Below are 13,204 nucleotides of genomic sequence, written 5' to 3' on the forward strand. Positions count from 1 at the left end.
AGTTAACGTAGAAGTAACATTCTAAAAGCATGCACCAACACCAGATTAGAATACAAAGGGGAAAGAGAAGCGGAGTTCCCACACAAATAGAAAAGCAAGCCAGAAGTATCTAGGGGGAAGAGTATCCAGCTTTCACTGAGACCTGCCGCCACATTTTTTTCTAAATAAAGGAGTCAATGGCTACTTTACCATCTTTGAAGAGACTCAGTGTTGCCATTCGCCACCTCTGTTGGTTTGGTTCACTGATGAATCTAAGGAGCAAAACCCACATAATTTATTGATCAACTAGAATCGTCTGCCCTGCAACAGAGCACATTGCCACAGAAGGGCAAATGCTCGCTGGAACACTTAAATATTACTTCCAGTTGGATTTAAAATAAACCCTGAGACATCCCAAACTGATAGATGTCTATTAGTTGAGATATGCAAGAGATTTCTCAAGCTCCTGTTATGGGAAGTAAACGAAATGTGGAAACCCAGAGCGAGCTTGTGAAGCCAGAAGACATGGTGCATCTACAGATACTCCTAAAACAAACTGAGCTCCCTTCCCATCTCAAAAATCGATTTAGGAAGAGTGTCCACTTACGCAGAGGAAGCACAATCCTTTGGGTGCCATACGTATATGAACAAAACAAAAGGCCCAAACCAATGTTTTTATCTACCACCATCACTATAAAGTCACCCAAGCAAACAAGAAGACAACAGAGGTTGTCCCGTTACAGGAAATGAGAGAACCATGTCCACCCAGCACAGCACTGGCGGGGCAGCTGCTCTCCAGGATTTGAAGCAGGGAGTCTCTCCCACCCCCAACTAGGGATACCAAAGACCTGAGTGCCAGTCCCTTTTGCCTGCAAGTCTTTTGTCCATGCTGCCCGGGGCTGCAGAGCATGGGTCAGGCCAGCAGGCCTTTGCAGCAGAACCAGAGCTCAAGAGGCAGGGCAGCAGCACCGGCAGGAACCGAGAAAGATACCAGCCTCTTTGCCCATCCGCTGGCTGCTCTGACTGGCAACAGCTGAGGAGGCTGGGCCCCAGCACCTGCAGGCTTGAGGAGCTGAGCACTGCAAAGCCAAGAGCTCTGCCGCTGAGAAGCTTACCAATGAAATATTGACGGGAAGGGGAGGGGGAGGGGCGGTTCATGGCCTTTCAAGACAGGAAGCGGGAGAAGGGGAAGGCTTACTGAGCCTTCGGCTGACACAACGCCCTGGCGGTGTCTGCCACCTCGCTCCAGCGCACCCCGCCCCCCACTTCCGGGGCGGGTGCGAGGCCTGACTGACAGCCAGGCGGGGCGCCTCAGCACCTGAGGGACGGAAGAAGGGCCCCTATTGCCGCCCACGCGAGCCCAGGCGGAAACCCAGCAGGTGCGGCGGGCCGGACGCGTCACGTCAGCGCAGGCTGTACCGGCTGGACTCCCGCCTGTCAAGGGCGCCGAGCAGAGCCGGGAGAAGCCGCCGCCTCAAGCAAAGCGGCTTCTTATTGGTCCGCGGCGGCCGCCCAATAAGGAAGCGGGATGCTGTGTGGGGGTGGGGGTGGCCTCGAGGGGAGGGTGGCGAAAAGAGGGCGTGGTCCCCACCGAGGCTGCGCTGTGTGTTTTCCCGCCAAAAAGGCCGCCCTAGACCCAATAAAAAAATGAGAGGGGCTGTTCCGCCGTGAGACGACGAGGCTCGTGGCAGCGGAGGGTCTCGGGAAGGAGATATTGCCAGCCCTCCGTGATGGTAGCGGCTACCCCTTGTGCATTTCCAGAAAGGGGCTCGTTGCAGGTTCGATCCCCGTATGGGACACCTGCATATCCCTGCATTATTGAACCCCCAAAGGAGGTTTGGGGCGCTGCTCCGTTTGCAGCTGTTCTCCAAGCCGTGCAAAGCTACTTTTAAAATGAGGCTGCATTTTAAATTGCATTTTAACCTGTATTTTAAATTGGGGTGTCCCCCCCTATTATGTTTTTATTGTAATTTTACTGGTGTTAGCCGCCCTGAGCCCGGCTTTGGCCGGGTATAAATAAAATTCATCATCATTATTATTATTTATTATTATTATTAATTATCTCCGCCGCCTAGCCGGAGCAAGGCCCGCCTGCTGCTGCTGCTTCCCTGCCCGAGAAGCGCCAGATCCCAGCGAGGAACCGCGGCCCCGCCTTCTCCCGCCTCGGATCTGCGCTCTGCTGAGGCCAAGGGCGGATCGGAGCACGGGAATCCTACTCCGGGGCTCCATCGGGCTCCGTGCTGCCTGCACGGACTGGCAGCATCCGGGGCTCGCCGACGGGTTGCTGCCTGCAAGCCCCTTAAGGAAACCGTCTCCGGGGAGGGGAGGAGAACACGGGGCTCTGCCCGCCGTGTCCCGCAGCCGCTCGGCTCCTCCCAGCGCCGGGAGCTGCGACCCCGCCCCGAAGGGGGCCGGTCCGGAGGGGGCGAGTCTCCCCGCGTAGCCAATGCCGAAGTCCGGAGGAGGAGGAGGCAGCGGCGGCCGCGCAAAGGGACCCGGTACCCGCATCACCGCCTCTCTTGAGCCGCGATGCCTTTTGTGGAGCTGGAGACGAGCCTCCCGGCGGCGCAGCTGCCCCGCGATCTGCCGGCCAAGCTGTGCGCCGCCGTGGCCACCATCCTGGACAAGCCCCAGGAGGTGAGGGGGCGCTGCCGACCACCCCGGGGGCGCAGGGATCGGGATCCCGGCAGAGACTCACTGTCTTTTTTCCCTCCTCTGGGTCTCAGCGGGTGAACGTGACGGTGCGCAGCGACGCGGCGATGGTGCTGTCGGGGTCGGCGGCTCCATGCGCCCAGCTGGTCGTCTCCTCCATCGGCGTGGTGGGCACCGCCGAGCAGAACAAGGGCCACAGCGCCCGCCTCTTCGACTTCCTCACCAAGGAGCTGGGCCTCGGCCCCGACAGGCGAGTCTGGACCGAGGGAGGGAGGGAGGATCGAGGCCTGGAAGGCGAGGGAGCTCCTGGCAATCCCGAGCGCCGCCAACGCGCTCTCCTTGGGTGACCTCCAGCTTCCAGAGCGCGCCCACTTCTCCTCCCTCCTCGCCGCCTTTCCTCTATGGCGGGAGGAAGGCTATAGTCAACTAGAAGAAGCTGCTCCCAACCCCGCCTCAGCAGCTTTTGAAACGCTGTGACTGCCTCCTCCTCCGTAGGAGCAAACTCCTAGGGGCCGAGGGGTCCATGGGTGTTGCCTGGGGGGCAGTCGCCCCCCCCAATCAAGTAAAACAATGGGAATACTTAAGTAACAGATCAATGGTGTCAGTTCTGCTCCGCTAACAAAGTTCTTTCCCCCCCCAAAAAAAAATCCTGGCTATACCCATGGAATAGGTTTGCGCCCCCCAATAAAATATTTGAGGGAAACAGGCAGAGGGCCTTCTCGGTAGTGGCACCCGCTCTGTGGAATGCCCTCCCACCAGATGTCAAAGAGAACAACAACTACCAGACTTTTAGAAGACATCTGAAGGCAGCCCTGTTTAGGGAAGCTTTTAATGTTTGATGTGTTACTGTATTTTAATATATTGTTGGAAGCCGCCCAGAGTGGCTGGGGAAGCCCAGCCAGATGGGCAGGGTATAAATATTAAATTATTATTATTAGGGGGCTGCCCCCCCAGTGGATCGGCATTGCCATTCAAAGGGGGGTGTTCACCACACCATGTGATTATGCAGGGCTTAACTGCCCCCCCCCAATTTTCTTCAAGTTGGCACCTGCTGCTCCCCAAGCATTCAGGAAGAAAACCAATCCCAGTGGTGCCCTCTTCCTGGGCAAAGGGTGCAGAGTACAAGGCAGGGAAAGGATTGGATGACACTTTCTGTGGCAGGGGCTGCCACTGTCTTACACAACCTTGGGTGCCTTTCTTCACCACCTGCCGTGACTTTCCATATCTTCTCCCACCCCCACAGGATCAACATCCGATTTTACCCACTGGAACCTTGGCAGATTGGCAAGAATGGGACGGTCATGACTTTCTTGTGAGTTGGCTAAAGACCCCTGAAGACCGGTGCCAACATCCCCACCAGCTCTGGGGGGAAGGGGAGTTACTCATTTTCTCTTCAGACCCACTTCTCAAAAAGGTCTTTTGCTGTCCCACCACCCTTCATTTTGCCTGAGCTCTCTCTGCCGCAGTGGGAGTTCTCTTTTACGTGTCTTTGTTTTCTCGAAAAGCCATCGAATCACATCCCATGAACAATTAAAAAACACATGTGTTCCCTTCCAGTGCTTGTTTCTTGAAGATGAGACTCAGCCTTCTGTTCAGCCATGACTGCAGGGAATATAAGGCCAAAGCCCCAGAGTTATTATCACGAGGGTCAGAAGGGTTGTAAAGCACTTTGCTGGCAGGTAGGTGCCAGAGGCAGGAATCATAATTGGAGAGAAGCCAAAACAGTCACTGCAGCTTTGCCTCTTGATCCAGGGTTTCCTCCCCTCCCCTTCCAAAAGGGCAATGAAACCTCAAGGTCATTTTTATGCTCACCCTTTTACTGCTTACCTATTCTCTAAAAAGTAAACTCTCCACTTGGTAGAGCTGGCCAAGGTCTCTCTTGAGCATAGCATTATGCATTAATCCCCCATCCCCACAAAGTGTTTGGCTGCTTTAAAAAGGTAAAGGGACCCCTGACCGTTAGGTCCAGTCGTAGCCAACTCTGGGGTTGTGGCGCTCATTTCGCTTTATTGGCTAAGGGAGCCGGTGTACAGCTTCCGGGTCATGTGGCCAGCATGACTAAGCTGCTTCTGGCGAACCAGAGCAGTGCACAGAAACACCGTTTACCTTCCCGCCGGAGCGGTACCTATTTATCTACTTGTACTTTGACGTGCTTTTGAACTGCTAGGTTGGCAGGAGCAGGGACCAAGCAACGGGAGCTCACCCCGTCGCAGGGATTTGAACCACCGACCTTCTGATCGGCAAGTCCTAGGCTCTGTGGTTTAACCCACAGCGCCACCTGTGTCCCTTTGGCTGCTTTACCAAGGTTTAAAAAGAAAAAAGCCTGAATGTAGCTGGGAGTACACAGCTTTTAACCATCCTCGAAAACCACCTCACCTACTGCAGGAATCTGTAGAAAGACCCACAATGCAACAGCTTCCTGAAAAAGGGGGCAGCTGGAAGTGTTGCAGACTCCTGACCCAAAGAGCCCCTGGCTGAGCCCTGCAAAGCACGGCAGACTCTTCCAATGTCACTGACATTGTTCCTGGTAGAGTTTTATGTTCCCATAGCTGGAACAGAGGTAGATTTAGGTGAGTGCGACCGGTTTGCCTGCATTGGGTGCTGAGCTGAATTTTGGCATTGCACACGGCTGAAATGTTAAAGCCCAAAGTCCACCACTGGCTGGAGGGTGTGATTCTGCGCTTCAGAGCAAGGTTTTGAACGTGGGATGGAACATACAAAGCATGACCATGTACCTCAGTATTGTCCGCACTGACTGGCAGCCGTGGCTCTCTAGGGAACATTCCCTGCCCTACCTGGAGATGCCATTGGAGAACTGAAACTGCACCTTCTGCATGCAAAGCAGCTGCCCTACCACTGAGCTGTGGCTCTTCTGTTGATAGATCAGGAAGCAGGGAAAGGGGCCCACAGCTCTAGGGGTCTACATGTGCTGGCAAAGAGCCCCTCGCTCACTCGTTCTTTGAGCTGCTTCACACAGGTAGAGATACATGGGTGGGAAATGGCTCTGGGGACAACCAGCAAATCTGAGAGGGGCAGGGACTTGACCTGCCAATCCCCGCTCCCTCCCCAAAGGGGTCATCTAGAAACATTAGTTGCCGTTGAGCAAATTTCCAGGTATCATCCAGGAACCAGGAACCGAAAAGCAGTCTCCCCACCTGCCCTTTTTGGTTTTCTGTGAAACAGCATTGACGAAAGAAAAGGGCAAACTCCATCGGGGACTTAAATGGGGATCATTTTATCCAAGGTGGTCACTTTATGTTGGCTTCAGTTCCCCTTTAAAATGAGGATGAGGCAGACACATGCCTCAGTGGTTATGGGGAGGATGCTTTAGGTAAAGGCAAAAAAAAAGCCCTCAACGCTACAGTGAGAAGCACTGAGCCCAGGAGACTTGGCAAAGGTGCCCTGCACCTGGGCCCAGCCCATACCAATCTGCCACACCCTCTTCTCACATTCCTGCTCCCCTCCCTCCCTATCTAACAGATGCTCACAATGGTACCCAGCCAAGAAAGCGCCAAATATTTGCAGGCAGTTCCATGTGGTTATGAAAGCCTTTCTGCAAACTCTACAATTGTGATGGGACGGATCTTCCTCCAGAGGTCTTTCTCGCATAGAACCAACACACAGACACACACACAGTGTGATCCATCGAGAACTGATGAGCAGAAACTTTAAATTACTGTACATCAAAAGCCTTTTGTGGTTGTTTTCCGTCTGATGTCCCTCATTTCAAGCTATGCCCCCTGAAAGCATAATGAGATCACCGAGGCCTCTTTCATTCCTTGCCCTCATCAAAATCTCCCCAAATTCCACAATTTGTACAGTGGTATCTCGGGTTAGGGGCGCTTCAGGTTACAGACTCAGCTAACCCAGAAATAGTACCTCGGGTTAAGAACTTTGCTTCAGGATGAGAACAGAAATCGTGCAGCGGCAGTGCGGCAGCAGCGGGAGGCCCATTAGCTAAAGTGGTGCTTCAGGTTAAGAACAGTTTCAGGTTAAGAACGGACCTCTGGAATGAATTAAGTATGTAACCAGAGGTACCACTGTACTTTGAATTCACTGCTTGCAAAACTGCTTGATTTATTATTCTAGGATTATTCTTTTTGCAGCATTTCAGGTTATTTTTTTTTCTACATTTAATTTGCAAAAGGTGTCAGTGAGTTCTTTCGCATGTGCATAACAACCAATCACCTCGTGGCAGAAAACGTGGACCCCCCTCCCTGACAGGGCAAAGCGGAAAAACCCAGGAATTGAGAAATACCAGAGCAGAGGGAGGAGCTTGTAGTGCCCATTTTATTTCATCATCTTCAAGAGAAAGGGCTTCAGCTGGACTTTGAGTGATGGGTCAATGGTCATGTTCCTCATCTCTTGATTGTTCAGGATCCGTGCGTGCGCTTCCGCAAATAGCTCCTTGCCCAGGAACACCTCAACCCTTTTGCGCCACTCCTGAAGCTTGGGTCGGCCCTCGAAGGTTTCCCAGCCGGCTCCCATGCACTGGAGAGGGTGAGAGGGGGCACATGCAGTCATCAGTCTCCACTGTTCCTCCTGATGTCCACCCCAAAGACCTTCAGGAAGGTCCCCTTTCAAGGAAGCCCTCGAGCAGGAGAGGGAAGACTCCTTTTCCTTTGATTTCCCCAGGGCTGACCTGCATGAGCTCCACGATGGCCACCAGGTCCGCCAGGGAGATCTCGGTACCAATGAGGAAGGGTTGGTCCCTCAGGAACTTATCCTCCAGCTTCTGCAGGTTGGTGGTTAGGTCCTCTGTGACATCGTGGAGCTTCTCAGGAGGCAGTTGCTGATTGATGAACATGGGGATCACTACCTGCCCCACAATGAAAAGGCACCAAAGGTCAAAATCCAGAAATGGAGCCATGGTGGGGGTGGGGACAAACCACAAGAGAATAACACTACTGTAGGAATGATCGCTGGGTGTGGAGCACACCTCCGCCCGTGGGCAGCCTCAGCTGTCTGCACGCGTGACCTTGGGGTGCGGAGCACACCCCACCCCCCAGACAAACCCACAGCAGTCTGAACATCTTGCCCTCTATCTAACCTTTTGCTCTCTTAGTGGTCTGCTGTGCCCTGTCTGTGACCTTTGTCTCCTTCGCCTTACATTGTGCAAGGGGAAAGTGACGCGGTGGAAACAGGTGCCAAAATAACCTTGTACCACCCCTCAATCTTGTGATTGGAAGATGTGTAAAAGTCACAGTCCAAAATGTATCTGCCTGGTTTTGCATATTGTGCCAATAAAAAGAGCCTCAACAGAGCTAGCTGGCAGCTTGCTTGTGCACAGTTCACCTGCATTACCAACTCCTGCCTTATGTCCTTCACTTCACATTACGAGGCCCCAACAGCATACTGTCACGGGGGCATATCTGCCCTCCAAAATGGGTTCGTTTGGTCAGGCAAATGTCAGAGACTCGTTCACAGCCCAACCAGGCGCTCTCCTACAGTTTGAGCGGTTGGGTCTTGCCCCTAAGATGTTTGTTGGTGTCACAAAATTTGTAGACTGCCCTGAGAGCTGCGGGTATAGGATGGTATATAAAATCAATCAAATAAACAAGAGACACTGCACTGGGTGCCAAACTCCATGGAGTACGGGACCAGCCAAGCCTTGCAGAGGGACCGAGCCACAACCTCACCTTGAGCCAGAAGATCTTGGAGCAGCTGACATGGATGGTGCTTTGCTGCCAAGCCAGGAACTCATCGACGCGGCCCCGCTTCTTCATATCTGGTGGGTACCAGTGGCTGGGTGTGTTGTACTTCCGGGTCAGGTAAAGGAGGATGGCGGTGCTGTGGGGCCAAAAGGCAGACTTGGAGGAGCATCCTTGCCAGGGACACCTTTCCTAAGGTAATAACCTTAGCCAGGTAGGTGTAAATTGCCCCACAGAGATTGGGGGGGAGGGAGAGAGGAGGAGGAAGCAGCAGGTGGTCCAAATTCTTTTATTCATTTTCCTATCTATCTATCTATCTATCTATCTATCTATCTCTCTCTCTCTCTATCTACAGTGGTACTTCTTCTTGCGAACGCCTCTGGTTGCACACGCTCCAGCTTACAAGCTCCGCTAACCCGGAAGTAGCTGCTCCTGGTTGTGAACTTAGCCCCAGGATGCGAGCAGAAATCGCATACCAGAGGCGTGCACACAGCGGGAGGCCCCATTAGTGAAAGCGTGCCTTATGTTATGAGCGGTTTCCGGAATGGATTCCGTTCGTAACCAGAGGTACCACTGTATCTGTTTTGTTTTTGTCGGGTTGGTGTTAGTTAAATGTTTAGTTGGGGTTGGTGGTCATTTTAATTTGGGCATAACTCTAAACTGTTTATTATTGTTATTATTATTGGTTTCTATTGATTTATTGGTTGGTTTGCTGCTTGTATAGGATTTTTTTTTTAACATTTGATGTTTGGTTGTGTTTTTATATATGCTGTAAGCCACCCAAAGTGTCTAGGGAAACCCAGCCAGATGGGTGGGATATACCGTATTTTTCGCTCTATAAGACGCACCAGACCACAAGTTTTGGAGGATGAAAACAAGAAAAAAAATATTCTGAATCTCAGAAGCCAGAACAGGAAGAGGGATCGCTGTGCAGTGAAAGCAGCAATCCCTCTTGCTGTTCTGGCTTCTGGGATAGCTGCGCAGCCTGCATTCGCTCCATAAGACGCACACACATTTCCCCTTACCTTTTAGGAGGGAAAAAGTGAGTCATAGTGCAAAAAATACGGTAATTTTTTACACACACATGCTGAGCTCTCACCTCTCTTCTAAAGTAAAGTCTCCATCTTTCAGAACTGGTACTTTCCTTAAGATGTTGACCTTGTTAAAATCTTCACTAAACTGTTGTCCTGAAAGGGATAAAATAGAAGCAGAAATATTACTCAATGAGGCCCCGCAGAAATCTGCACCCTCTTTTCCCCCCTAATGCAGGTTGGCTTCCAAAGCTGTGAACAATTAAAATCCATGCAGATACACCATCTAGTGGGAGATCCTTGGAGGTGTTTAAGCTACAGAGCAGCTCCCAAAATGGGAATGGATTTGTTTACATCCTCTGGCAGTTGGTGACACAGTTCAGGTTCCAAGTTCTTCCCTGGGAGAGGGGGAGACTTGTGGCCAGCCGCTGGAGGAAGATGCCCCTACTTTACAAGAGCAGTGCTTCTGTCAATTTGACAAGGATTTTGCACTTTGCTTCCTCCTCCTCCTCCTCCTCCTCCTCTCCAACCTTACATCTTTTGGCTGATTAACTCTGTTGCCTGGTCTGATGGGTTATGTTCAAAAGGAGCACTTTGGTGCCTGAAGCCAGGGGACACCCATATGGGCTGAGGGCTTAATCGGAGACCATCACAACCCCTTACAAAATTTGACAAGGCTTTGCATTCAAGAGGGTTGAGTGGGGAAATAACAAAAAAAAAGAGTCCTGCTGGATGGGACCCCCACCCCCACCCCTTTCCATCCCTTTGGGAAGCTTCTAAGCAGGTAATGAAGACAGCCCACCAACCTCATCTGCTGTTTCCTCCTAGCAACCAATGGCTCAAAGGTAGACTTCTTCTGCACAGTAAGGCTCCATTATATACCATGGCAGAGCATGAGCTTTTGCCTCCTCCATAAAGGCAAAGGGACCCCTGACCATTAGGTCCAGTCATGGCCGACTCTGGGGTTGCGGCGCTCATCTCACTTTATTGGCCGAGGGAGCCGGCGTACAGCTTCCGGGTCATGTGGCCAGCATGATTAAGCCGCTTCTGGCGAACCAGAGCAGCGCACGGAAACGCCGTTTACCTTCCCGCCGGAGCGGTACCTATTTATCTACTTGCACTTTGATGTGGTTTCGAACTGCTAGGTTGGCAGGAGCTGGGACCAAGCAACGGGAGCTCACCCTGTCACGGGGATTCGAACTGCCAACCTTCTGATCGGCAAGCCTTAGGCTCTGTGGTTTAACCCACAGCGCCACCCGCATCCCATGCCTCCTCCATAGGGGCAGCCTATAGAAGAGACCAATTGTGTCCATTGTGATTTTGAGCGAGTGTGCTGAATTCTTCCTTCCCTCTGGTCCCCCGCAGCTGCAAACCAGGGGGGGGGGGAGGGAGGGAAGGCGGCACTTTCTCTCCCCACACACTGTGCTTCCAAGGTGGGTCTAGAAAGAAGGTCAGGGGAAAGGCGAAGTTCCAGAAAAACCTTCTGGGGAAGGGTGTTACTGTATTGGGTCACGGAGCAGGAAAAAGGGACAATAGGAATCCCCCTCCCCAAAAATCCCAGTTACCTTTAAGCATCTCGATGTTCTTCATCATGAAAGCAATGTTGTTTTTCTTGGTGAAGATGTAGACCGCCCGGCAGGGCTGGGAGAGCATATCTAGGTAGAGCTCTAGCACCATGGTGAGGTTATGTCAGTAGCGGGTGGGCCGGCCCGGTGACTTGATGGGAGATTCCAGCTGCGTCTGAGGGGCCCTCAAGCCCCACCCCCAACAGAAACATCTTCCTAAGCCTCCAATTGGCCTGCGGAGTAAACAACCTGTTCTAGGGAAGGTATAGCCAGCCAATCACGAGAGGCCCAGGTGTTCTGCTACCTGGGCTCAGGTGGGCCACTCTTTGGCCTGGCTCCAGTCTGCTATTGGTTCTGCTTTGTGGGGCGGGGGGGGGCAGAGAGGGCATTTAGGTGCTGGGTCCCTCTTTTCTGCCCTGGGGGGGCATTGATGAAGGAAACTTGGCAGGTGCCAGGACTCTGGTCCTGTTTTTAAAGGACTGGCTTTCAGCCTGCAGACTGGGACCCCTAAGGGAGGGTGGGTCACAGCAGCAGCACAAACTGGTGTTGCAAAATGAAGAAATGCCACAGTACCCTTGTGTTGTTAAGTAATGGCCTTTATGTTGCAGTAAAAAAATAAAGAACTGGGTTCCCAAACACGTTTAGGTTAAAGGTGGGTCCCAGGTATGAAAAGGTTCAGTGAATGTCAGCTGGGCAGGAAAGGGGAAGCAAGACTTCTTGGTAATTATGCCTGCCCTGTGGAATGCCCTCCCGTCAGGTGTCAAGGAATTAACTATCTGAATTTTAGAAGGGCAGCCCATGTTTGCTGTTTTACTATGTTTAATTTGTTGGAAGCTGTCCAGAGATTGGTGGCATATAAACAATAAAATATTATTATTATTATTATTATTATTATTATTATTATTATTATTATTATTATTATTTCCAAAAGTGGGACTCTCCTCTGTCAGAATCATACAGAAAAATGAGAAATAGCCTCAGAAATGTGGCCTGTGAGCTCCCTGGGGCCATTTCTGCTTGTCCGCTCCTTCCATTCCTTCTTGATTAAAAAAAAAACTATTTTATTTGCAGAATCTACCAGGAGGAGTGGGTGACATATTTCTCCCATGTAAAACTCAACATGCTTGCCTGGCTTTTAGACCTCTGTGACTGCAAAGACACCCCTTCACCCGCTTCTCTTTCCCTGTTTCTCTGGGATCAAGATGGCCACCGCCAACACTGTGAGGTGAGAAAAGCGGTTGGCGGCTATTTTTGTCACGTCCACAGCATCACCTCCCTCACAGAAGCCATCGGCTCCTTCACACAATGTCCAGGATATATCAACCTCTGCAGTGTGTGGCTGGCCGATGACGCTCTCACGTGGGAAGACTTGCCATAGAAGACCTGTTGACTTCTGTGTCTCCAAAGTGAGCCAATGTGGGCTGGTACCCCCAAAGCCCATTTGCTCTAACTGCCATAGGTGGCTGGCACAGAATGGGGGGCGAAAGTGCTGCCATGCCCCGGTCACAAGACCAGAAGAAGAGCCTTCATGACCAATCAGAGTTCAGCATCCTGTCCATAGCTGTCAACCTTCCCTTTTTTTGGGTGGAAAATTCCCTTATTCCAGCGCCATTTCCCGCTGCTATCCTGGATTGTTAGATATCCTGTAGACTATCCCCGGGACAGGTGAGGCTGCTGGTCCCATATTTTCGAGGCTGCTGATCCCTTATTTTCAAATCTGAAAGTTGACAGCTATGATCCTGTCCTCAATGTGACCTCAATGTGAAACCCCCAAGCAGGATTTGATCCCATACAGGGATCAAACCTGCAACCTTGCTGCCTCCAAGCATGGATGCTAAGCATAGCCATCAGGCCTAGTCATAGCTGTCAACTTTCAGATTGAAAATAAGGGATCAGCAGCCTCACCTGTCCCAGGGACAGTCTACGGGATATCTAACAATCCAGGATAGCAGCGGGAAGCAGCAGGAAACAGCGCTGGAATAATGGAATTTCCCCCCAAAAAGGGAAGATTGACAGCTATGGGCCTAGTAGCCATCAATAGCCCTCCCCTCTGTGACCCCCTCTCCCCCTTGGGCACCCAACTCCAACCAGGGCCTGGCAAGATCACTTGAACCAGTAGCAGAGGTGCTGGATACTGCCCCTGTACCCAAGGACCCCTGAATTGGGGCCTCCAGAGTCAGCACCCTTGGAGTCTGCTCCCCTCCCTTCCAAAAAATGGACCCTGCTGCACATTCCCTGCCATGGTGGCTTTACCCCATGAGCCTGGAGGGAATGAGGGGTGCTCAGCTACAGGCTAGAAAACTGACCCTCGAAGGCCTCCCGTTCT

At 51.9% G+C, this 13,204-nt stretch overlaps 3 protein-coding genes across 3 annotated transcripts in view; 1 reads left to right on the forward strand and 2 right to left on the reverse strand.

Annotated features, from left to right (window-relative positions):
* Nucleotides 1–1,009, reverse strand: part of CABIN1 (calcineurin binding protein 1) — a 58,546-nt gene extending 57,537 nt beyond the window's left edge. The window contains exon 1 of the mRNA XM_081892158.1: nt 190–1,009. Coding sequence (XP_081748284.1) covers nt 190–192 — 3 coding nt within the window. The 5' untranslated portion in view covers nt 193–1,009. The remainder of the gene's footprint in view (nt 1–189) is intronic.
* A 1,389-nt stretch (nt 1,010–2,398) lies between these two features.
* LOC309359615 (D-dopachrome decarboxylase-like) lies at nt 2,399–4,187 on the forward strand. The gene is made up of 3 exons (XM_081893535.1): nt 2,399–2,616; nt 2,706–2,881; nt 3,875–4,187. The coding sequence occupies exons 1-3, from the start codon at nt 2,509–2,511 to the stop codon at nt 3,945–3,947; spliced, it is 357 nt and encodes a 118-aa protein (XP_081749661.1). The 5' UTR covers nt 2,399–2,508; the 3' UTR covers nt 3,948–4,187.
* Nucleotides 4,188–6,896: 2,709 nt separating this feature from the next.
* On the reverse strand, nt 6,897–11,755 carry LOC309359594 (glutathione S-transferase theta-1-like). Its single transcript, XM_081893502.1, has 5 exons — nt 10,879–11,755; nt 9,382–9,469; nt 8,271–8,421; nt 7,274–7,450; nt 6,897–7,122 (listed from the first exon to the last, which is right to left on the reverse strand). The coding sequence occupies exons 1-5, from the start codon at nt 10,988–10,990 to the stop codon at nt 6,922–6,924; spliced, it is 729 nt and encodes a 242-aa protein (XP_081749628.1). The 5' UTR covers nt 10,991–11,755; the 3' UTR covers nt 6,897–6,921.
* Nucleotides 11,756–13,204: the final 1,449 nt, after the last annotated feature.

This window comes from Podarcis melisellensis, assembly GCF_964234715.1.
Source record: "Podarcis melisellensis genome assembly, chromosome: 16".
In the NCBI taxonomy this organism is placed as follows: domain Eukaryota; kingdom Metazoa; phylum Chordata; class Lepidosauria; order Squamata; family Lacertidae; genus Podarcis; species Podarcis melisellensis.

Excerpts from the sequence above, each read along its gene's own strand:
- LOC309359594 (XM_081893502.1), bottom strand. The coding sequence starts at position 10,990 with ATGGTGCTAGAGCTCTACCTAGATATGCTCTCCCAGCCCTGCCGGGCG. Across the intron at positions 8,422-9,381 it reads GACTTTACTTTAGAAGAGAG|CACCGCCATCCTCCTTTACC; the intron begins GTGAGAGCTCAG and ends TTGGCCCCACAG. Across the intron at positions 7,451-8,270 it reads CCAAGATCTTCTGGCTCAAG|GTAGTGATCCCCATGTTCAT; the intron begins GTGAGGTTGTGG and ends ATTGTGGGGCAG.
- LOC309359615 (XM_081893535.1), top strand. The coding sequence starts at position 2,509 with ATGCCTTTTGTGGAGCTGGAGACGAGCCTCCCGGCGGCGCAGCTGCCC. Across the intron at positions 2,617-2,705 it reads TCCTGGACAAGCCCCAGGAG|CGGGTGAACGTGACGGTGCG; the intron begins GTGAGGGGGCGC and ends TCTGGGTCTCAG. Across the intron at positions 2,882-3,874 it reads CTGGGCCTCGGCCCCGACAG|GATCAACATCCGATTTTACC; the intron begins GCGAGTCTGGAC and ends CCACCCCCACAG.